Source organism: Pteropus medius, unplaced genomic scaffold (genome assembly GCF_902729225.1).
Source record: "Pteropus medius unplaced genomic scaffold, Ma_sr-lr_union100, whole genome shotgun sequence".
In the NCBI taxonomy this organism is placed as follows: domain Eukaryota; kingdom Metazoa; phylum Chordata; class Mammalia; order Chiroptera; family Pteropodidae; genus Pteropus; species Pteropus medius.
The window spans coordinates 65267517-65293168 of NW_024349800.1; the positions used below are offsets into that span (position 1 = coordinate 65267517).

The 25652-nt window shown below is 37.6% G+C and overlaps 1 protein-coding gene across 4 annotated transcripts in view; it reads right to left on the reverse strand.

Moving 5' to 3' along the window:
- CADM1 (cell adhesion molecule 1) overlaps window positions 1–25652 on the reverse strand; it is a 318582-nt gene that overhangs the window by 37782 nt on the left and 255148 nt on the right. For all 4 annotated transcript variants that reach the window (XM_039887957.1, XM_039887955.1, XM_039887956.1 and 1 more), the window contains exons 4-7: window positions 19185–19322; window positions 17035–17193; window positions 4806–4905; window positions 1469–1641 (exon numbers count right to left, since the gene is read on the reverse strand). In XM_039887957.1, coding sequence (XP_039743891.1) covers window positions 1469–1641; window positions 4806–4905; window positions 17035–17193; window positions 19185–19322 — 570 coding nt within the window. The remainder of the gene's footprint in view (window positions 1–1468; window positions 1642–4805; window positions 4906–17034; window positions 17194–19184; window positions 19323–25652) is intronic.

The following is a 25652-nucleotide window of genomic DNA, read 5'->3' on the forward strand; positions in this document are numbered from 1 at the left end:
ATGAGGTTCAAACCCTGATATACAGAGAGCAGACGGGAGGGACACAGAAGTGGATGGGAGGGATTTACCTTTCCATCCCCCCCTATCAGCAGATTGTGAATAGTCTGAGGAAGAGAGGTAGCTCTGTGGATTGTCAACTTAAAATGGGGCATGAGGCGCCCCCCATGCCTTCTCAGAAGAGCCATTCCCTTGACTTTGATCTCTTTAGCTACTGGGGAAAATTAATGATATTATGTGTAAACCACAGACAACTTGGGTAGTGAGCAAAGAAAACCTACTTTAGAAGTCTACAAATAAGGTGATTACATATGATCCTTTAATTTTGCATTATGGTAAGGAAAAAAAAAACCCTCAGGTATAGGCTATGAATTGTATATTAATATCCATTGTAGATGTGGTGTAAAGCGTGCTTCTATTTTATCAAAAATACTTGTATTTCTATTTTCTTCATAAGGAAAGCGGCCAGCTTCTAAGACATTATGGTGTAAATATTCCACATGTATGTTTATGAGTGTCTATGTGTATATTCACATACACTTACACTGGGATTATTTACACTGCTAATGCAAAGAAGGAAATGAACTCACATATTCATATATTTATAAGACACTGAAATTTTCATGTCTATGGCTACTCATTCTGTGTCATGTCACTTCGTAACTATTTTTCCTGGTATAAAACTAACCAAGAGAATTCAATTGAACAGAAGATACTCAATTTGTCATCATAAGACTAGAGAGGCAGTACACTTTTCAACTAAATAGAGAATATTCATCATGCACACAACTGACGATAAGATATAAATGGGAAACAAGTTTAAAATGCCTGGCACACGGTAGATGCTCAATAAGTGTTTGTTGACTAGAGAATGAAATTCGTAATATGTTTTAACAATCCTGTAAAAAGATATTAAGAAAACAGACAAATTAAAAAAAATTGTGTCTAAAGCAGTAGCTATAGGTTGGTCATTCATGCAACTACCAAGGACCTTCTCTGTTTTCCAAGTATTTACTGGCTTGCAATATCTTCTGTGAGGTAATAGCTTCATGCTGAAAATAGGATAGCTCTGCTCATCAAAGCAGGAGAAAGGCTCGACCAGGTATCATAGGAGAATACCACTGGGAATAAACTTTCTGAGATGAAAAGCCGTTAATTGGTAAGGTTGAATTTTACAGTCATTATTTCTAATGTAACCTCCACAGCTTGTGCCCGAGGACACAGCTTTCTTACTCAGCACGACTAGAGACCGTGATCTAGTGGGAAATCCACATGAATAGAGGGAGTGAAGAAAAGTCACTGCCTGCCTTGTGGAGACACTGGGGTCCACCCCAGGCCAGGCTTCTTTAAGTTCTTGAAGGAAACAAATGGGCTTTTGGTTTTCAACTTGACCAAAAGCTTTGGGAGTGAACTGTAAGTGGCAGTTATATGTAAATGAGTCTAATAGAAGGTGTTTTATCTTTTCACGTACCGTATACATACAGCATATAATCCGAATGAGCTTTGCCCACTATGTTCGAAGCTTCACAGCGGTATGTACCATTATCTGTTTTGTTCAGGTTATTGATGAACAGGTTGGGCCCGGACAGTACGGCATGTTGAGGCATTTCGTCATCGACTCTCACCCAAGTTACCATCACAGGCCTGCAGAGGAAAGGGAAACAGACAGGTTACATTATTATTTCCCATTAAGGTGTCTGCATCAAACTTCTCGCCCACACATTAAATGAATCACAGGCAGGGTGACACAATTAAAGAGGACCTACTGGAGATATGTTAAGTTCACAGAATTACAACTGTGATGTCTCCAAAAATCTGTTTGGAATGTTAATTTTTTTTAAAAAAAATATTATCAGGTGTTGAAAAACTTTCAACAGATCACAAGCAGAGTCTTATTATTTCCAACTCATCTTCAACGAATCAGTAAATAAACCAACGTGCCCTATTTTTATGCCCTGCTGTGTGGTTTCACACCAGTTCAGACAGGACAGAGCTCACCCATTGTTAATCATCTCATTAATTAGGGGAAAAAAATCCAATTCTTGGCTAGTGATACATGCATTAATCTGATGGTTGCTAACACACCAAGACACTTGCTTAGAAGACACTTGTGATATTTAAATGGAGTTCGAGTTTTATGAAAAGGAATGGACTTTTACATCTGCATAGTCCTTTCTGTTGGGCTCTGCTGAAAAAAAAACACACCTCTTCTCATTCTGAAAAGATGCAATCACTTCTTCTGTCTTTAACTCCTACCTATAACCCGCCCTCCTCCAACCTAAGATGCCACCGCATCCTCTGCTGCCCCAGTCCACCTCATATACGTGTTCCCTGGCAAAATGCCTTCCTTTACGGGCTCTCTCCAAGGCCCACATACTATTACCTCTCTCTGTCGCGTGTGCACCTGCAGGCCCCACAGCTTAAGGGAGACGCTCCCCAGTTAATCACTGCGGAGTGCATCTCCACATGAACTCTTCAGGTCCTATGGCACTTGCTCATCAGGGACGAGTTTGTTTTAGTGATTTAAGTACCACATTTGTATCCATTAGGAAAAAGAAAATTTTACAAGATGCTCCGGAGCCAAAATTGCACACAAGTAAAGTATCTTTCAAACATACTGACTTTAAAACTTCCGATCTTCAACGTGGCTCCCCCAACCTCCTGTGAAATCGAGGCCACATCTAGCATTGTGCCAGAAAACTTTCACTTTAAAGGAAGGGAAACATAGATTCCAGTGCAGAGGTAACTTCCTTTCAGTTTCTATCACTACCTCTAGGAGAGTGACATGACAAAAGACCCACGCTTAATGATGAACGGATCCTCAAGTTAGCCCTGTCAAGCAGCATTCCAATTTTCAAATGGGATGCGAAGTTACAATTTTTCTTTAATTACACATGGGTTTGTCATCATGACCTAGTAAATTATTTAAAAATTAGTACCGCATATGTCCTCCTTGCAGGCAATGGCAAATGGGTCTGCCTGGCAATCAGACCTAATGTCCTGCTGTTTGACAGCTGAAACAATCAGTGGGGGTAAGTGCTGAGAATGTTCGCAACATTTAATGGCAAGTTAAATTACCATTTTTATTGTATGCAATTTCTTGAGAAAATAAATAGGTAATATGCTAGAAGGGACAGCAGCAGAGTGACGCATGCTTGCTTATACAACCATATACCCGTTCCTATTTGAGAGGAACAAACGAATACCCTCTCTGGCACAAATGTCCCGAAGAAAACATGTAATTTACTGTCCCCGTGGCACGTCTGATTGAACACAGTACCTTCTTCAGGAGAAAAAAATAGAGAAACGAAATATAGGTTAGCAAGTCATATTCTGTAAATGTGGTTAATGTGGTTGAATATAGGTATTGCAAGTGGCAAGAGGCCCGTGAGAACTTTTTTTTCTCTACTGGATTGTTTTGGAGGTAAGGTAAGCTGCTAAGGTAAGCTGCTGGTAGGGCATGATTCAGTTTTGGAAAAGAAAGATCTGAGTCTTTTGCATCGTTCAAAGAGAAAAAAGACCACTCTGCCAAAGCTTGAAGCGTTTGAAACCAAATAACTTTGGAACACCAGAGGAAAAGCAAAACAGACCAAGACCACCTCCTACTTTCTAAAGGTCATCTTTAAAGCTCCAACTGGTCAGTCAGTACACAGAGAAGCAAATTCTAGTCCAGGGAGAGGTAAACACAAAACAGGGAGGGCTGAAGTGAGAAGAGAGTGCTGGCAGCAGCCAGGCTCCCTTGGGCTCTCAGGTCTCTCTTGTCACAGATCCTTCCTTAGGTGCGATGAGGAGAGTTCTTTGCAAAGCTTTTAGGGAAGCTTTGTTAAGACACTCTGAGTTCCTTACATGAAAAACTGTGATCGCGATGTTGGTAAGCAGAACTCTGAGAAGAAAAAAATCATACCACAGGGACAGCAGAGGGAGCTCAATGCTGTTTTTTTTTTGTTGTTGTTGTTGTTGGGGAGCACTAACAGTTTGAGAGCTAATCCCAACATTGACCTGTTGTGCCATTTTATGATTCCATGGGTTGCTCTTTCCAAAAGAAATAGTTAAAACTAATCTTCATTCTACTAAAAAGATGAAAGATTCCATCTCCTCAAACTAAACTGAATAATATCTAAAACGGTATCACCACATGGCTTTTGTTGTTGTTGTGTTAATGATGATAGCTATAGTTTCTCTAATTCACTTTCATTCATTCAGCAGGGGTAAAGTAGCTTCTTTACACTTCTCAAAAAAAATACATAAATAAGAGTGCTCGTTGGTTCTTTTCTTGCATGCATACATACATTCCTTGAGAAAAGGTCCTGAATCATTTCTTCCAAACAAAGACATTTCTAGGAGTCACTCTTCTTTGAGAGAAGGAGAAGCACAATTACAGGTAGGGCAAATTCATGCTGGCATTAAACACAGCAGCTTTCTATATGTCTAAAAACCATCTTTCCAGCCACTTACGCATTAACATAGAAAGTAGCAGACATGTCATTAGATTGTGGGCACACTAAAAATTTATTAGGACTGTTTTTGGGTGAGAGAAAATCGTTCTGACAACTATGTTGATGATAATAAAATAGAATTAGCTGAGTTTTCGATCTTGGCTGGAATTTCATTCCCCTCCCCCCATCCTCACCATTAAGAACCACAGTTATTTATTTCCCTTTTCATTGAATATTATTTTATTTCCTGAAAAATATTCCATCCTTTACAGCAGGAGACAGGTGACAGGCTGATGAGTTGTGAATGCACATCTCTGTGTTGTGACATTCACTGCGCATGACCCTCTGTCAACCTTGGCCTTCGGAACTTACTGGGGTTTCCCGATGGCTTCACATGTTAACTCAAGCGCGTCCCCTTCTCGGGTTAGGCCTTGTAGAGGGTAAGTCATCTGAATATGCACTTGAGGCTTATCTGTATGACAACAACAAAAGTATCATGTTTAGCAAACGATATCATCAGGTAAAATCAGACTTGTATGCTGCCACAAACCCCATACTACCGGCACTCTCTCTCTCCATCCTTATGCCGTCAGTAACATCCTTCTAATTAGTTAGTAATCCTGGCATTTGCTCAAATTAAATTGACTAATAACTCTAAGGAGTGAACCGCGAATAGATAAGAGATTCATAAGCCAACTGCGCCACATCAAACATTTCCTGTGAAATACATTTTGTTACATTGAAGTTTATCTCCAAACTCACTCAAGCTAAAGGAAACTCATTTGCCTTCATGCTGAGGTGAAGCCACAGATATTTGTGGTGCTTGGAATTGATACATTTTATCATATATCACATATTACTATGTGACAATATGTTGTGACACTGCATATTAATAAATTTGCTTCTTCTATGTTCTTGCTTTCAAAGGAGAAAGGCAAAACTTCTGAATTCTATTCAAATGGCTCTAAAAATAAAGAAATGGGAGGTTAAAAATAAAGAAATTGGTGGCCCCTAATTAAACTCTTTGACTTCTCAATGTAAACATATAAGAAGGAAACTGACAGTCTACTGAGGGCCTACTATGGTAGGAACAGTAATTGGTGGCGAATAACCCGTTTTAGGGATGAGAACACTGGTACCGAGAGTGAAGCAGAGAGAAACCTAATGAGACAGCTCCAGAAAATATATGTTGGGAAGTGTTTTTGATTCAAAACCACATTTACCAATAGCAATCCATTATTAAAATCAAGGATAGCTTTCTAATGCAGTGAAGTACTTAGGTAGATGATAGAGGTATTCTTACTTCTACTAGATACTTAAAAGCTGAGTCTGTGGGGGGTATGGGTATGAGAGATGAATGATGGGAGGTGTAGGAAGTAGGGAGGGAAGTGGAAGAGATTGGAATTAAATACACACACAAATACATTTACTAATAAAACCTGGATGAAACTGGGAGGTATTTTTTTTCCTATTCTGAACTAACAAGCTATTAATCCCTAAGTCAGTTTTCTCATTTAATTCTGTGGCTCTGTAAATGTATGTTTTGGGAAATGTACCCAAGAGTAATAAATGTGAGAGGGCAAGACATCAGTTGGCTGAAAGGTCAAAACAATTTCCATAACTTTACTTTCTCAGACAATCACACCACCTAAACAACAGCCCCTTAGCCTTTCACAAGCAGTGGTTAGTTCATTAGCATTCATCCTACGGAATAAGGGAGAAAACAGAGATATGGCAGGGCTCAACTCATCTCCACTTGGACCCAGCTGAGTAAGTTGCACAAGGGAGTTCTCTCTAGGGATGGCTGCTTTCCAGATGCATCTTGGTAGTCTTTGTTCCTATCAGGGATCTTTCTCTTCTGTCTCTGAAAATCACGTGGCATTCAAAACCTTTTGAGAACGCCTTCTTGTATACCCGTGTGCACTGCACACAGTAAGTTGGTCATGCTTTCTAAGAAGCTAAGTCCCTTGCCAGAGAACATAAGTTAACAGGCCTGAAGCTCCAGCTGACCCTTCTGAGTAACAGGGTTCTATTCTTAGACTTGATGGCAAAGGAAATGCTTAAGAGCAAAATGGCATAGAGGGTTCCAGATACTGATAACTGGGTTGGGAAGGTAGTCATTAAAGACAGACAAAAATACAGGATGAACAGGATGACTTTGAAAGAGGACTGACTGCTGGGTGGAAACAAGAGCTCCTGGGCACTCGCCTCTGAGAACTACAGACTGTATCTTAAGCTAAATACAACCACTGGGTGACAAATGTGGGTCTATTACTTTTAGTGGTATAATACACACACACAGATAGTTGGTTAAATTTATCAAAAACAAACACATTATACAAAAAAAAAAAAAACCAAAACAAACCAAAAAAACAACAAAAACAACAACACAGACAATAAGAGACCATATGTTCATACTCAGAAACAGCATCATTTACGAAGTTCCTGGTTAGGGAACCTCTGTCATTCTTATCCATGAACCATTCTTGGTGAGGATAAATTTAAAGCCCCAAATTTGGGCTGAAATGTAACATTTGCTTATAGGTTAATCTCTGATTCATGGAAGGGCTACATTTTCTTTGCATTGCTAACTTCAGCCCATTAATTAAGGAGAAGCAGAATGCTTGTTGGCCTATGTAAAAGGCTTTTTGTTTTTTTTCCCCCTGTGTAATTTACGAGCAAACAGAGATGGTATATTTTTCAGCACAGTGCACTAAAGGTTTTACATGCTCAACTTCCATTAATAATAAAGAGAGTGTTGAAAATCTAATCCACTCTGCCTTTTCGGTACCACTGAGTTTGTTTTAGTTAAATGCTTTTTTATGTTATTAATGGCTGTTTACCAGTTGTCAGTTATACAAATTAGGAAGAACAAGCTAAGGATTTCCTATACCTGAAACTTATGTTAATAAAAAAAAAATTATATACTAAGCTATAGAAAATGCGCCTTTGATTTTGATAAGTGGTTTTTCTAGTTTACTCTTTAGGTTTCTGGAGAAACATCTACCATTTACTTAGGAGTACAGCTGCCACAGTTACCTTAACAGCTGGGTGAAAGTAAACATTAATCTCGCTTATATTATACAGAAAAATGTCCTCTTCTGTTGACACATGTAGAATTTAGGCATATTATCTGACTGTGGGGCAGATAGGAACCAAACAGAAGGTCCACGTGTCCTGATTCCTCCCTGGCTGAAAGAAACTTATAGACAAATCCCATTCCCTGTCCTTTGCCCTGAAAGAAGAACTTTTAAATATTATTTAACAGGTACACTAGAAACCCTGGGATTCCACTGGCACCTCTAAAACACAGGGATGTTAATGTTTCATAGTAAGATCCTGACTACAATATAGGTATGTCAAAATACTGAATAATCCTGATGGCTGACTGAATAGCCCAGAGCTCATCATTTATTTTTTAATTATGTTCATAAATCAAATGTTATAACCCACCAAATCTTTTCTGAAACAGAACCAGACTACAAGATTTATTTTTAAGTAATGAGGTAAGGCCCAGTACATTTTCTGGCTGATCATTTTACGCCTCAGTTGGTGTTGTAAGGCACAAGGCTAAAAGCCAGATGACACTTTCTACCCAAGTGCAATAACTGTCCAGAAATGCAGTGCTCAGAATGGCTTAATGTCATTATAAAATGGAACTGCTATATAAAAATAAGAAAAATAGTCAGGTCTGTGCACTTACAGAACATTACAGTTAAAGAGATGGCATCAGCAACAGCCAATCAATTAGGTCGAGGAATCTGAGGTTTTCATAATACGCTGTAATTTTTTTTTTTTTAAAAACACCTATAAAAGACGTTTAGCAAGACTGCTATAGCAGACAAAATTCATTCATTAGTCAAAGTTGCACAGAGGGTTAAACACCAGGAGGCTTTAGGTCACACTACGGTAGCAACCAATTAAAAAACTAATATTAGAAAGACATTCTGATTTGATGAGACTTTCTTGAAATGTATTTTGCTTTCTCTATAAAGGGAAAAAATATACATTAAAAGAAAACTCTTAAAGAGGTTAGAATGGCTTGCTGGCAGATTACAATTGATTTCATGCCAGTCTGACCTTGCACCACACTCTATGATCTTTACAGAAGACGAAACTCAAGACTCTGTAACCTGTATTTCCCTTTCCTATGTAAATGAAAAGTCACAGTCTCCTCTCTAGATTACAACAGTAATGTTATTAGGTCTCGTCTCTGAAATTTTTTTTATTAAAAAAAAAAAAAGAAAGAAAAAAAGGTACTCTGCAGTTTCCTTTTGCCTGGGATGTCATCCTTCTCGTGTCCCGGAGAGGAGTGGAGCAGAGGCCAGTGAAAAGGCCCCCCTGATACCCCAGCACACCTTTTCTCTCGGGGCTCTGGAAATTTTCCCGCTCTTCCTGAGAAATCTAAGTCAGGTCTGGGGGCGTCAAATGTTCTTTGACAGGCTGACTGCAACCAGGCCCAACGGCTTGAGTGTAAATATGCTCCTACGATTGTATTTGGAATTCAAGCTCTTCATGTCCCTTACTTAGATTTTGTCCAATATTCTGAAATGCCGGTTAGAGTGGAACTGGATGCCCATGGAGCGTGTGCTAAGTGTTTAACGGCCAACCAGGGAGAACTCAAGGGCAGTGTACCAAGAACTCAAGGGTCCACACGTATCAGCATGGCTAGGGGAGGGTTTGAGTCAGTGCCTGTGCATTCAGGTGGGGAAGCACTGACTGAAGAGTCTTTGTCAATCACGGAGGATTACTGCTGTTTGGAGAAGTGCGACAATGCAAAGATTAACCTGAGATTTGGTGAGTATTAGGGGCTATTTCTGCTCAAAGCAAGACTCAACCTCTACAAATGGCTGCTGAAATTGTTGGGTTGAGGACAGCTCTGTATTGAAGGAGGGTAATGTCTAGTTAATGCAGGGTGACTGGGACTGGTTAGAGCGCAGAGTCACACTACGCTCTCAGAGGAGTTAAGGAGAACGCCTTGCAAAAGTTTTCCTTTCTATTGTCATAATACATTCATGAATAATTTTTACTGCCATTTGTTTGTTTGCAAGGTGAAGGACCTCCTGCTGTTACATCTGTTGTACGAATCGGAGCACTTCAACTGCACTTCTGGAGGAGGACTGAGCTATTATGAGGGACGAGTCAAATCTGGTGGGACTGACGTGGAATCAAAGAGCATGTGCCACATTACCACAGAACAATGCAATTTTCTCTTGTTACAATTTGCAAGTGGTTTTATAGATATTGAAATTATTGTTTACCCAACAGAATCAAATTTTGTTTTGTGATGTTGAGGCATAAAGTTATGTTTCCAGTGTTTTTTAAATGGGGTATGCACTCACAGATTGCTCTTCTCTGTTTTGGAGAACTCCTTAAAATTTGAAATGAACTCTGAGCAAGAAAATACTCAAAGCAAGATTTTCTGGGCAGCCATGGCCCTCTCAGAGCTGTCCTCTGGCAAGCGGCCAGGGCGCAGAGTAGGGCCAGGTTGGGTGAATGCACGGCCGTGACCCCATGGCTGCAACTCTGCTCCATCTTCTTTATGGTCAGTGCCTGTCTCGATAGCTGGCAGCAGGCCGTGGCTGCAGGCGGCTCCAGCAGAGCATGGGGTGTGGACACCTGTGGCTGGAGGAAGCTGCTAGTTCTATAAACTCAGGATGAATTTCCACTAAACTCTCTAAGACATATGATTATACTATTGTGGTGCTCCTAGAAGATATGCCCTGAATGCAATTACTATTTTAAACACAAAAGACATTTTTTCCCATAATATGATCAAAGGAGCATAACCTGTGACTCTGTTTTTGTTACTCACTGATGGTCTGTGGGATAACATTACATTTTTTCGGCACGAAACCCAACATTTCAAATCTGTAAAGCAGTCCCAAATTTGTGGCTAATAAAAACATTTATTATATATTAACAAACATTCTTTGCATAAGGTTAGCTCTGTAAAAAGAAAAGGTTTTGCTTTTTTGTATCGCTGGTGGCTAGAACAGTACCAGTGTCTGGCACGTAGGCATTCAATATATATTTGCCAAATGAATGAATGAATGATAAAGTAGAGAAATGTTGGGGCATGGATTTCTACTACCTCTGCTGATTAAAAAAAAAATCAGACCATGAATTTATCTTAGTCCTTTTATAAACTAGGCACATCACAATTTTCAAGAGTTTATTCAAGCATGCATGATAGGGCAGTGCAAACTCAAAGTGCTCCTAGGGGAAAGGTTTTTATGAAAAAGATGCGGAAGTGAAGAAATGAAATGATTTGGTTGCTTACAGCTTAAGCAGTTACCTCATCTGGGAAAATTCAGTTGACTGTTAGTTTCATTTTCGTGGAGGGCATTGACTTTGGTTTTGGTTCGCTTACGTAAAGTACCAAGGCCTTAGAACAGCCGCCTCGGTCTACTGGTCTCCTTGTTTAATTACATTAATGGCCCTCATCACAAAATATAATTGTATTTTCTCTTGGAAGGTCAATTCAGCTCCCAAATTGTAAAGTTCAGCTCAGGTGTTCTGATTTACATACTTCCATTTCACTACACATTTATTTAGCATTTCTGGTATATCTCAAGTTGGCATCTTAAGGGAAATCATAAAAGGATGTTGTGTGACCATTCTCTTTAGACTTTTAGATGCCAGCTTCACAATCACTTAACCTTTCACAGAATCAGAATTTGACCTTGAGTTAAAATCCATTAAGTTAGGAGTACACATTAGAAGACTAGTTTCACTATGCAAGTATTAAATGTCCACAACCACAGAGACACAACTTTCACAAGCACACCAGGTTGGACGATGAAAAACAGGAAGGCAGTAGTAAGAGGCCTCTTTCTACGCGGTGTGCCATTGGGAGGCAAAGGCTCTCTTCCTTAGGAGTCATTCAAGTCTTGCTCACAATGTATTTGGCCAAACATTTACTCTTTGTATTTCGAATAAAGCATCACTAACAACCTACAGAGTTAATCATATCGGGAGCTTGTACCTACGACTATCACTGTGTTACCACAAAAAAAAAAAAAAAAAAAAAGACAGGTTAAAACATTAGTTTGAATCGGGGGTCTCCGTGCCTTATTTCTCATCAGGAATAATAAATACTGAAATAACTTCCCTGAAATGCAATTAGTTGCTTTAAAAAAATAAAAGAAAGAGAGTGTGGGAAAGAGCATATTCTGTTAAAAAAAAGAAAGAGAGAGACTGGAGATCAGAGAGAAAAAGGCCAGCTATTACGCTTTGAAGACTACAACCTAAGAAAAGAATTAATGGGGGAGTGGATGGGATATAGAAGCTGCTCTTGGAAACTGCGTCTTATCCTCCACTCCAAACAGGAAAGATTTTCCAATTTCCAGGTTTTTCTCCCTCCTTCACTGTGGGGCACTATCGATACCAGAGAAACATTTATTTTGGCACAGATAAAGAACAGGTTTTGATGATCTCCTCAATGTCCAATTTTCCACCAATTGAGGGAATGAAAGAAGAATTCTAGCCTTCTCTGGACCTTGGATGAACAGGAATATGGATTTACAAAATACCTGACTACATCGAGTCAATAAAACTCATTTTGAAAATGATGCCCACGTACATGATTAACTGTCAGATAATAATCAGAGCAGGGAAGGCATTCAAACACCCATTTCTAGAATCTTTATTTTTCATGCTCCCTTTGAAAACTTATCTCTTAATTTTTTTTACACACACACACACACACACACACACACACACACCCCTTGAAAAATCAGGAGTTCTGCAAAAAACATTTTAAAAGCACGGCTACGATGGGGGAAAGCAAGAGCCACACAGCAGTAATTCGAGAGCTTCAGATTCACCTCAGTCCAGAGTAAGGCTCTCCTCGCTTTGTACAGCAATCTGAATTCCACACTGAGGGTCACAGCTTTTCTTTGAATTCCAAGCTTATGTCGCTATGTGTTGCCACCTTGATGCTATTTAGACAGTTTTCTTTCAATGCACAGTGAACTGTTCTCGTTTAAACAGGCTTTTATTTGACAAGAGTACATTCCATCAGATCTGAAGCTCTACTAACCGGACTACAATCACATCACACTCTGCTCTAATCAACCATGTTGTAAATTCAAGAAACACTACATGCCCAGACGTTCGAAAGTAAAAAATGCACAGAAAGAATTGAGGGTCATATCGCTCAGAAGATTCCAAAGCAAAACTGTTCTCTGCCTAACAGCTAAGGCAAGAGAGCTTTGAATTCGAGTTTGCAAGTATAATTCTTTTTCGTTTTAAACATTAAACTGTGTGCTGCTGCTGTATCTTTGCCGAGCCTGAGAATGAAAGCTAGAAAACCAAGAGCCCTACTGTATGTTCGTCATTCCCAGCAACGTTCCTGTGAGAAAACCTTATTAATGAGCTTGCAAACGAGCACCCAACAGGGAAATGTCACAAACAAGAGCAGCTAATGCCCCAGAAAATCAAATAACTGAACACTTGGCTGATTGTAGTGCCTTTCATATTTGTAATAAAAATGGGGGGAGGGAGAACTTTAATTCACTAATTCTGAAGGGGTCAACACCTTACTAACAAAACAACTCATTTATTTATGCTCAGAAATCTCCAGATGATAAATTACATTGATGTTAATCACGTCAACGCATACTACACAATTAATATCTGTACTCACCAAAAACTTAAGGATTATTAAAAGTATGACAGCATACACATCTGGCTGATTTTTCACATAATTGGACACAACAATTTCTCTTGGTACACAGAAATAAGGGTCCTAACAAACAAACACTGCGAAATTCTGTGTTCAATTAATTAGGACTTAAATCCACAAGACAAAAGCAATTCCAAGTTGTAGCTCAAGCCTTGTCATCTATGCAATATAATAGCACTGCGTCCATTTTATCCCTCCTTCTTTTCTTGTTAAGTTTAGAGTAAGATATTTAATAGCATACAGCATAGGTTTTCATGATTTAATTTCCTTTTTCAAAAATAGTATTTTTTTAAGAAGACATAATTTACATAGAATTCAACTCTATTTTGTGTTATTTAATCCTGTTCGTATTCTGGTTAACATCTATTCTTCCTAGATGAGGCAGAGAGAGGTCTCCATAAGCCTTCATGTGACAAAACGGGCCAGGCTGAACCAAGTGAATGTACTTAATACTAATCTTATCATATTAGATTGGTCCCCAAGGTGATATTATTCGCCTAGAGAAGAGCAATTCTTAATCTAAGGTCCATGAGATCAGTATTTCCTGGTGGTAAGTTAATATTTATCACTGATAAGAAATCTTTTTGAGGTGACAAAAATAATACATTTAAAAATAAGTTGTGCATTTATTTTAATGTTCATTATATATAATATACTAGCAAATAAAACTCTTATTTTTAAAGGTATTTTTACATAGGTCTCGGGTAGGCTAAAGTATAAAGTAATTTAAAGATAAATTCTAAATAAGAACAGAGATAACCCGTGAATATGGTAAAACTTCTGAAAGTGCCCCTCAAATAACTGAAGTTAGGAAACCTTAGTAGGATCAACAGACTTCTTAAATTATAAGCAAAATGTGGTGATAATGTGATTTTGTTAGGCTTTTCCAGGTCTATAGCTATTAAAGGATTTTTAAAGGGGTCAATGATTCTCAAAAGGCTAAGAACTGCTGACTCCAAGGATTTGAGCCAATTAATAATTAAGGGTCTAATGTTACTCCTCACAGGGTATCCAAAATAATTCAACATCCACAGAGATTGGCTACTGAATCCCACGCATCAAAGTGTCTCTTCTTTCCTCACGACCATGAAGAAGTGGTGCAGCTTATCTGCTGAGAGAGGACTCCTAGTGGCAGAATGAAGTTGAACCACTGGCCAATGACTGATAAAGTTTTGGCACCCAGTGACCGAGTGCCTCAGGCTTCTGAAGCATGAGGCTTTTTTTATTGCTCAGCTGCCGGTGTTCAAGAAGAATAAAGCTGATAGGTAATGATGTAGAGAATTCCAATTGTGTTTGAAGAAGGTGCTTAAGGAATTCCTGGCTGACTGCAAAGTTCTCAGGAGTGCTCCAGGACTGGAGGGCAGTGAACCGTCAGGTGACTTTCTTGAGCACAGAGTCTTAAGATGCTAAACCAGATTCTGAATTTCATTCGGATTAATATAATGCTTTGTGTTTCTTAACCTTCTTTTATGCAAAAAGACTTTTTTCCTTACATACATTCTAAAAACTGGGAGTATCAAGGATATAATGTTTGTATGGCTTATGTTGGATAAAAGAACAGAGTCTCCCATAAAAAGATGCCATGTTAGAGTTAAAAATGATCAACAGATGTGTCTTCATTTTTGGAAGAAATTATAGAGTCATTTTCCTGCAGTTAAGAGCTAGCAGTACTTTGTAAGATTGAAGTAAAATAGATTCAGATTTGGTACTTTATTCCTTTTCTTAGAGGGACAAAGCTCCCTTGAATATACAGAATATGGAAGAGAAGGCTTCTAAAGTTCATTATCAAGTCTTCCAAGGGTAGGAGGTGTAGTACTTGAAATATTTTGCATTTGGAAGTGAGTGTAATTTTGTAGGTGGGTGGGGCTATATTCTATTTTAGAAGATACTCTGGGAAGCTACTAAAAGAGTTTAGGGGTAAGAACTGGGTGAATGTCTACTCAGGTCTCACAAAAGAGCTAATGTATTATTAAAGTTAATGGGCCCCTACAAGGGAAGTTAATGGATATTAAGTTTGCTTAAATGAATTACATATTAACAAAGTCAAAAGAAATCTACTATCTGCCAATTTAGATAATATCTGATCATTTATGTTTTCCCATTATAGGGACATTACACCACAATAATTTTAGTGATGTGAAAATTATAAGCATGATACCCATAATGAAGCTACATAATGAAGTAGATGAAATGGATTAAAAAGAAAAACCTGCATTATGTAATGTTAAATTGAGCCAAGCTCAAAGAGTAGGAAAAGGTTGGAATGGGATGATGGTCTCTCAGAAGCAACTTTTTATAACTTTCCCTATCCTGTTTTGCTCAATTTAAACACATGATAAAGACTTTAGTAGATTTCATGGTGGTCCCCAGAAGATATGCTCACTTTCTATCCCCTAGAACCTGTGATTGTGGCCTTATTCAAAAGAGGGGTCTTGGCAGATGTAAATAAGTCAAAGATCTTGAACTAAGAACATTCCGGATTATCTGGGTGGGCTCTAAACTCAATGACAACAGTCTTTATAAGAGACACTGAGAGAAAAGAAGAGGGCCATGTTAAGATGGAGACAGAGATTGGAATGACATGGCCATAAACCAAGAAATGCCTGGAGCCACCAGGATCTCTCCTAGAGCCTTTAGAGAGAAATTGGCTCTGCCATCACCTTGATTTTAGACTTCTGTACCCCAGAACTGTGAGAATTGGGTTGTTTTAAGCCACCAAGTTTGTGGTAATCTGTTATGGCAGCCCTAGGAAATAACAGATTTCATAGAGGGTAATTCTTTTCCTTTATCAGATATGCAATCATTGCCATCCAACCAAACTCTTGTAACATTTTCATCAAGCATATTCAAATGTCCTCTGGAATTTTTCAGCGGTCACATTACACAAGCCTTTTGATAAAAAGTGAGAAGTGGCTGCTCAGCCACAACCTTGGTGCAAGGATGGTTTTGTGCAGAAAACAGCAATTTTTTTTTTTTTTTGACAAGTAGGAGAGCCTAGAGATGAGAACATTTTTTAGTCCATAGGGCACAGTGAGGAGATAACCTCACTCACCAGCTTTTATTGATGAAGCCATCAAGACTGTGGCACTGATCCCAAATAGTTCCACTTTTAAACTCACTGCCATAATTTAAACTAAAATGGAAGAGAATGTGCAATTTAAAACAAAATGCTGATGTGGAATGGGAATGAAATCTTTTCTAAAAAAAATCAGTATTTGCAGTAGGGTTAACAAAGTGGGGGGGAGATTGCCCTAGATTTTAAGGTTGACATAGAAATGATTACAGTCAATATTCATAAAATTAATTAAGTCATATGCTAGAGCAGATTGGAATCATTTTAAAGTTTTATATTTAGGTTGAATCTAGTATTTTCAAATCCTCATTGGCACTTTGTAATATGGCAGTGTTTCAGTAAAATAATCCTTTGCTTATTTCTCTACGAAGACAACAAGATAAAAACTCTATTTCATATAAAAACATATGTATTCAATAAATGGCTTCTGAAGTGTTTTTAAGCAATTACTACTCTATGTCCTCAGAGTAAAATATTCGGGTACTGCTTTGGTTTGAATGTGTGTCTCTCCCCCCAAATTCCTATGTTGAAATCTGAATTAGAAGGTGGGCCTTTGGGAGGTGCTTAGGTCTACCCATGAGGGTAGAGCTCTCATGAATGGGATTGGTGACCTTATAAAGGAGGTTCTGAAGAGATCTCTAGCTCTTCCCACCATATAAGGACACAGCAAAAAGATATGTACCAGGAAGAGAGCTTTCACTAGAACACGACAATGCTGGTGCCTTGACCTTGGACTTTCAAGCCTCCAGAACTGTGAGAAATCCATTTCTGTTGTTTATAAGCTACTTAATCTGTGGTATTTTGTTAGAACAGCTGAATGGCCTAAGACAGGTACTCACACTGTACTTCTAGATACCGCTGGGTCTGCAAGTTTCCGGTGACAGCAGGGTGCTCCACCTGACAGATCACTGGGACCCCATCATCCTCCTTGTGCACCTTCAGCATCAGCTGACTGGTCACAGTGTACATGTCTGACCATTCCTCCACCTCCGATTTGCCTGGGGGACACGAAATATATCAAGAAACCAAAGTTGAGTAAATGTTTATCACTCTGCTTTTCACGTTACTATTTTAACAAAGATGATGGAAGTCACTTGGGACAGGTAATCTGTAGAGAGATGACTGAGAAAATGATGATTTCCTACTTTTCAATCTTGCAGGATAGTATTTCAGATATACTTCAACCCCACACAATATATACCATTTTTATTTAAATATGTTTCTTCTATCTTAAAATTTCCCACAAAAGGCAGCTGAAAGTTGAACCATTTTGACATCTGACTGCTCAAGGCATTCAGGAGGAGGAAAAGAGAAATGCTTTTCACCCCTACAACCATCTGTACTTGAAACGTCTACTAGGCTGTCATTCAGTTTAAAAATTCCAGGACATCATCCAAATCCCCTAAGTAATTCAATCAGGAGTAGAGATGTAAACAACCCCCTTCACCCACCCCCATCAGCAATAATTAAGAGGGAAAGTAACAAAGTGGATTTACATAATTGAAATTGTAATTGAAATGTTTAAACTCTGAGATTTTTGGAAGACCACAAAAAAAAAGCAATGGCAGTGGGTAGAGCAAAGTAAGCTATAGGCTTCAGGCCAGATGGGAGACACATCCAAGAACACCCAGAAAAGGAGGGAGGAGGCTTCCGGCTAGGATGAATAGGCCAAGGCAGCCCCTTTCCTGAACTCAGCATTTCCTGGGACACGACGCACCATTAACTTTCTTTTAATGTTTTGTACTTATCGGTACACATTTAATGGCTCAATTCACTTAGAAAACCAGAGAGGAAATGAGAAACTCTTTCCTTCCAAAACCATACCTAGGAAATAGGAGATTAAAAAAGAGTAAGCTTTTTGAAACTTAAGCTGTTGTATATAGATTTACACGTTTTTAGATATAGATTTTTTTTTATATCCCCTTTCTAAAAAGATTTATTCTTTTCTTCCTGGAACTCTTTATTTATTTAACAAGCACATACAGAAAACTCACCTTGGCCTAGATATAGCCAAATGCTTTACAAACATTCATTCATTTCATCTTCATAAGAATCACATAATGTACATAATACTAATATACCCACTTTAGACAAAATTCAGGCACAGAGCTAGCATATCGGTCAAATGACCAGAGAAGTTCAGCCTGAGTCCTTTGTGCTGGGTACTACTTGCAAGGACATCTTCTGAAAAGGAAAGAATCGGAACGCTGACACACATGAGGACTTAGGATAACTGACAAAAAGGATCAAATAGGGGATAGGCTACATCCTTTAGCCCATGCAATGGCAAAAGTAGCAGATAGTTGAGGATCTAGGAATCAAAACCTCAAATGTCCTAGCACTGATGGAGAGACGATGGGAGTAGGTGTACAGGAGTTGCCTATGCTGCCATCACAAAATCATAAACTTTCCAAAAGAACGAGCTTGTGAAGTGGGCAACTGAATTACAGGTTTCACAAGAAAGGTGGTATCTACAGATTCACAATTAAGATAAAATTCTTAGTCTGCTTTGCACGGTACTGTCGTAGGAAAGCACATTGTCACAATTGCTGATAGTGCAACAGATGTTAGAATGACTTGGAATTCACCATGGTTAAGACTGTGATATAATTTAAAAAATGTGTAACATGAAAATTTTGAGTTCTGACCCACCCTGAGTCACAGGGTAAAAGCAATGAGAAGTGAAGGTACAATGTAGACAGCCTGAGCTTGGGGAGACATCTACAAAGGCAGTTCTTCCTGGTCTAAAGAGTAGAAATCCAGCAACAGGTATCACCATAAACCCTCAAAGCACAGAATGAAGAAATGAATTAGGTCAAAAAGTTGTTATGCTTTGGCTTCAGACACATTAGCAACTGATGATAAACTATATCTAATATTTTTGTCTTGGGGGTATGTGTTACATTTGTCTTTCTTTTCTGCCAAGGCACACTTCTGCTGGAATCGAGTGCGGACTAACTACTTCAGTACAGGGCAAGGTGAACTTTACCTTTTAGCTCCTTGTTCCCTTTGAACCATCGAATAGTTGTAGCTGGTTTGCTGGCCATGGCAGTGCAGTTGACTTCAATCTCCTCGCCTTCCACTGCAGTGTCTTTCTGGATATCGATCATCAGATTACGTGGTGGGACTACAAATTAAACATGTAATGCTTTTTAAACACAGAATCTATTTCTGGATATGTTCTTCTATTTACTAGAACCTAGTACCACTGCTATCAAAACAGGAGACAAATAATGGACATTCCTGATGGGAATTTAAAATAAACAAACTGTCACCGAAGGGAGAAAAGAAGAAATACAAAGTCATCATCAAATAAAGTGAATTATGCAAAACCACTCAGTTAGGAATTTTGGTCTGAAAGGTATCTTATAAAGTGACCAGTCCCCCACTCCTAAGTTATAAGTGACCAAGTTATAACAATCTAGATATTAGATTAGTTAAAAATCAGTTGGTACAAAATTGACCAGAAAGGAAATATAAAAGAGTGCACGCTACTGTATTTATCATCCTTACCTGGAAGTCTCTGAAAGAAATATTTCTCCTTAAACTCAACCCTTAGACTTCAATCTTCATATGAAAGATTCCAAAGTCAACCAGCAAAGATAAAAAACTTGGAGTCCCTTAAAAGAATCACTCACCATAAACACACACAGAAAAGTTGTGCCTCAGAACCAGTTCCATTCAACTAAAATTATTCATAGAGATCCAAAATACAATCATTACCTTCAATGGATGGTGTAGTAATAAAATACTTTGGCTATGAAGATGCAGTAATATAGGAAATGCCAGTTAATTTGCAGTAACTTTCCATATTCCGAAATCTAAGGCTCCAGATTTTGGATATCAAAGGTAAAAAAGACTAGTAAGTACATAAAAGTAGATTTATGCATCAGAACTAAAACCACTCTTCTCTGAGCATATTAAACAAATATGTAATAAAATAGAATAAAATATTTTGGGGCTAAAATACTGGATATCAAATCAAGAGTATATACGATGATGGTGATGAAGAAAGCATGCTATCTTTTATGAAACTGAGTTGATCGTGAAACTTCATATAAGGTGCAACCTGACATCAAGACTGAGCTTCTTGAAATAAAAATCAGTAAGAATATTGAATTCAGCAGAGTGAATCTAAGTATATGTGCCCTGACCACCATGAATAAGCAAAGACAGTTCTGAGACTTATGATTAGTAAGTTTCTCAACTCAGAAGAGAAACAAGAAATTAAATATGTATAAACATGCCATCCTGATGATCAAGTTGAATAATAAATCTCTGATACTGCTTCAATAAATTATGGGATTAAAGCACGTATTTGGGATTTCCAACTGTTCTAGTCCAATGTGAAAATTCTGTCCATAGGAAGACTTTTACACTGAATTAAAGCAGGTGAAAATTCATACAGAGAATGATGGAAAAGTAAAAGTAAAATGATTTGTTGCATATGTTTCTCAGCAAGAGTATATGGTGGTAAGGGGTATAACTATTAGAGCAAAAGCAGGCCTCTTTGATCCCCGTGAAAGAGGAAAATAACACATTTGCTCAATTGGATGTGTTGCTAAAGTGATATGGCCCAAATGAGTAGTTAAACATAGGAAAGAACTACCCTAGTTACATTTTAAGGAAAAATAAGCATAAAGAGAGATACTCTAATATCCAATTTGGAGTTGCACATCTGCCAGCATTTTAGGAGACACAGAAAGGCAGTGACAAAAGTAAATGAGACAACTTCAGCTAGCTATTTCCTTAATGTAGTTTATCCTTGCTAGATGACAATCAGATAGGTTATAGATTTTCATCAACATGTAATTAGGAGGAAATACACAGAGAGATTAGATGTTTAGGATCAACAAGTACTACTGAATTCTGAGTGCAGTATAATAGAAACATTGAAAAAAAATGCTATTGTTTAAGCACATGTCAGAGGGAAAGACTGTTCAAGCCTAAAGAAAGTAAGAAGACCTTGGTGAGCTGTGAAGAACAGAGTAAGAGGTGATAAAAAGGAACAGCCAAGGAGTAAAAACTTCTTGGACTGTCTTCCCCATGAATATAAGAATGAAAGTCAAACAATAATAATTCCTTTCAAAGTCCAGGCAAAAATAAAAATAAAGTGATGAAAATAATTTCTGATGTTGACACATGCGATGATTCCCAATGGGAAATGTAATTGAGGAGTGTAACTGATGGGATACTACTCAATTTAAGGAAACTCAAATTGAGTGTGGGCTACAAGGAAGGGGGGCTCCCTTAAGATATGACAAAGAGCAAATAGCTAAAGCTACTGAAATATACAAAACTCACTTTCCTGGATAATACTACTGAACAGGACAGATCGGATTCCAGTTTGCATACATAAATCTGGGAAAGACTCCTTGAAAGTCACTTTGGGAATCTTTTTGATGGGAAGAGAACCAAGATCTGTTAAAAGGTTCCAGCATGTATGTCTGTCAAGTCTCAATGGCATTTAGTCTCATAGTCTTTGTCAGACACTTGCTTTCTGTGTATTCCTGAGTACTTTTTCTTCATTCTCTCCTTTTTCATGTTGAACTTGAAGATATCTTAGCTTTCTTTATTACCTCCACTAGCTATTCATCTTCAGCAGTGTTTCATAGTGGAGGAAGTATTTATTCTCTTTATAAGATGGAGATGATGGTCATAAAGATGATGGCATGTTCTTTTCACATTGTCAATAATGTCTGCTGGTTCTAAGTAAGGAAATGGAAAGGGGTGGGTAGAAATAAATCCAGAGGAAAATTTACAAATGCCTGTTAGACTCCAGAGGCTGACAGTGTGACTGGCAGCAGATAGGTTCTTATCTGGATTACCTATTGTTTGGTTTTATCCATGTTAATTCCACTTCTTTTGCAAAAGATACGCAGTTGACTCATGAACATCACAGATCTGAACTGTGCAGATTTACTTACATGCCATTTTTTTAATAAATACTGTAAATGTATATTTTCTTCCTTATGATTTTCTTAATAATGTTTTCTTTCTTCTAGCTTACTTTATTGTAAGAATGCAGTATACAATACATATAACATATAAAATGTGTTAATCAAGTGTGTTATTGGCGAGGCTTCCTGTCAACAGTAGGCTATATTAGTAGTTAAGTTTTGGGGGAGTGCATGGAGGGTTGGTGCCTCTAACCCCCATGTTGTTCAAGGGTCAACTGTACTCTAAAGTTCCCTAACCCTTCAAGAGTGATTCCTGCAACAGTGCTAGCTCCTACAGTTATCTTCCTAAAGATCTGGGGCCATCTTTAACTTTATGGCTAAGGTAAACATGTGGAAAACTTCAGAATTGTTGGAAATTACGACCAAAGTAGAAAAATAAGGGACTTGTTTATTGTTGAGAAGAAAACATATTAAGAAGTAGTAGAATGATTTTTTCCAAGTCCATAGATATTTTTTGTCAAAATTGTGACCAGTATTCTGATCTTTGCTAAGATTAGAAGAAATAATGAAGGATAATAGGAGTTATTTGGTTTACAAATATAAAATAAAATTTGATAATATGAGTCCTAATGGTTTATTGATATCAGTTATAAAGTTGACTTCTCTCTTTTTTTATTTTAAAGAGCAAAAATGTTTTAAAAAATATAAATGAGGTGATTCTTCCTTTCTGAAGAAAGGAGGTGTGACAAGAAAATCTTAGTTTATTTTGGTCTATTAATTCTACTCTATCTTCTCTTTAACTTTATAATGTTTTCTACAAAAGAGGTAGTAAAGTATAAAGAACCATTTATTAAAAAATGAATTAAAACTGCTACTAACCAGAGAATACACTTATACATGGTCCACTAAACAGACACATTTAGTAAAAACTGCCTGCAGCCATTAATGAAAATAACTAGATATAGCTAAGGGAGTGCATAAAGATGAAAACCTGAATGAAAATCACATAGAAGGAAATACTAGAAAATAGCAAAGAAATGTCAAGTTTCCTCTTAGCTAACTTCAAATCTATAAGAGTGCTAATTATAAACATTACGCCTACAATATTTAAAAAAAAATCAGCAATATCAAGATGAGTCACCTTAATTACAACAAAAGAGGAGTCTTAAAGCTGATCAGTATGTGAAATCTTACTTTAAGACCCTTTAAAATAATTAGTTTCTCCTGTTCCTGGAATTTTAAGAGTGAACACTAATCTTAGAAGGACAGGACTGTAATAATATTAGCTACTATTATCGGTAACTATATTAATCTTAAAGCAATGTATTCTCTCTCTTGTTCATCTCCTCTGATGAATAGCGGTATAAAGAGAGTTCTATACTATGATCTGGAGAAAGAAACAAATTCATCACAAGTGGAAGGTGGGAATAAATATCCTAATAGGCACCCAAATGCATGTAAAATATCATAGGAGAGTTTTCACTTTTTACACGGGTAAGATAATAAACATAATAACAACTAACAAATATCCATTTCTATATCTTATAATTATGCTGAAATTTTTGCTGAATGTTTCAAACAACTAATAGACGTGCACTAAAATTAGCATCTTCAACCTATCAAGAAGGCAGACAGCTGTGTAGGTACATATAGAGTCCTTTTCAGAGAACCGTAGATAGAAACGAAGATGCTAATACATCATTCTTCATTCATTATAGTATCTAAAAATTCTAAACCTTAAGAGAAAGGTTTGAATATATGAGTATCAGTGGAAACTGTCAGATTTTGGAATATGAAAGACTCAAACACTGATGACAACAATTTTACTCTATCAAGAAATTGTAAATTTAATAGAAAGAATATTAAAATGAATGCATAATATCTGCAAAAACAGCACCTACTAGTATTACGTTCGAGTATATTTAAGTCAATGTTTCTATGCAATATGAACGTATTACTTCTAGAATAATCAGAACTCCAATAGGATTACAGGTATAATAATGCCTGGCATACCGACTCCTAGCACTGGGTGAATCCAGTCAAACTGTCCCAATCCAGTGGGTCTGAGAACAAATGTACCAGATACTGGACACTGACAGGCAGTAACTGTTTGCCAATGGCCAGATATAGTCCTGAAAACAAAATATATACACCTTTAGGGAAAAAATCTTGAAACGGCAGCTTTCAAGATATTATTGAAAATAGCCTAGGCTGGAAGACACAAAGGTTATGAGACAATACTGAGTTCTGTTTCAATGTCTGCGATTCTTGATTCTCATTGTGCTTTGTAACTGGGCAAGATGATTAACCTGATTATCATTTCTTTCTTTGAAAAAAAGATATTCATTCTTAACGGTATATGTAGTGCAACATTCTGAAAATTTTAAATGCCACAAGTAAATTCCATTTTATTGCTTTCGCTTTTGCGGAAAAGCCAAAAACAATGGATCCAGTGGGTGGACGGTCAAGTTGAAGTCTATGCAACTAATGACTTACTCCAACAAGCAAACAGTGTTTGCAAATACTTCTATACACGTAGACAGGCAGAAAACTACAAATGCATGCTTATGATTTTGGTACATTTGCAAAATACCAAAATAGTCATCCCAGCAAAACCTTCACATTTACTATTTCTACTGGTCTAATGTGGATTAAAGTCAAAATTGGAGACAGACAGGCATACCCGAAAGCTGTCCATCATGAAACACAGACCACATTAGAAACTGTATGGCCAGATTTGAAACATGACTCTCTAAAATCAGTATTCTTCTTCTGAAGAACATGTATGTAAGCATAAGGGACATGTTTTCATTTAATGAATTAAAAAAAACATTTTCCCTTTGACAGCTGTGTTTAAATAAAGTAATGAGGCAGTAGCTCAATGTATATATCCATAAATACATATATGTCCACACATACCAAGAAAATCGTCCTTCATATTTATCTTTCCTCTTTAATCTTCATATCATTACACAGAAAAGCTGCAGTCTGCTGTCTCAAATAGACTTTGATTCATCATCTTCCTGAAGGTGTAAATCAGAGATCTTGCCTCATGCTGTAGTGTATGTCCTTGAAAACTCCATTTCAACAATCCCAGTCAGCTGGTGTTATACGCTAGAGTATAAGTTTGTCTAAAAGGGGTCTAATTCAGACCTCCTTCCACAGAAGGATATCTGCTATCTCGAAATACACACATGGAAATATGACTACTGAGATTTTGCTGAAAGTTACAATCTGGCTATCATAAATGAAGACACTCAGCTCACTAGAGGTGTCCCCAGCAGCCTATCAACAGTCCTTGTTTATTATCAGCCTTCTCTCCCTAGAAGCTCTTAAGTCTTTTATGTCCAATCGTTGTAATTTGTGGCAAAGTATGTGTTCATGGGATATGATTTGTACAGCATAATCTAGAGTATAAGCAATAAACAAGGCAATAAGTAAAGTGAAAGAAAAGGAGATCAACAATATTAAACGAGATGTAACTCAGGAGGAAAATCATTAAGTGAATTTCATAACAGCTCTGCCACGGGGTACAGTTGTGGTAGCCCGTCTCCTCC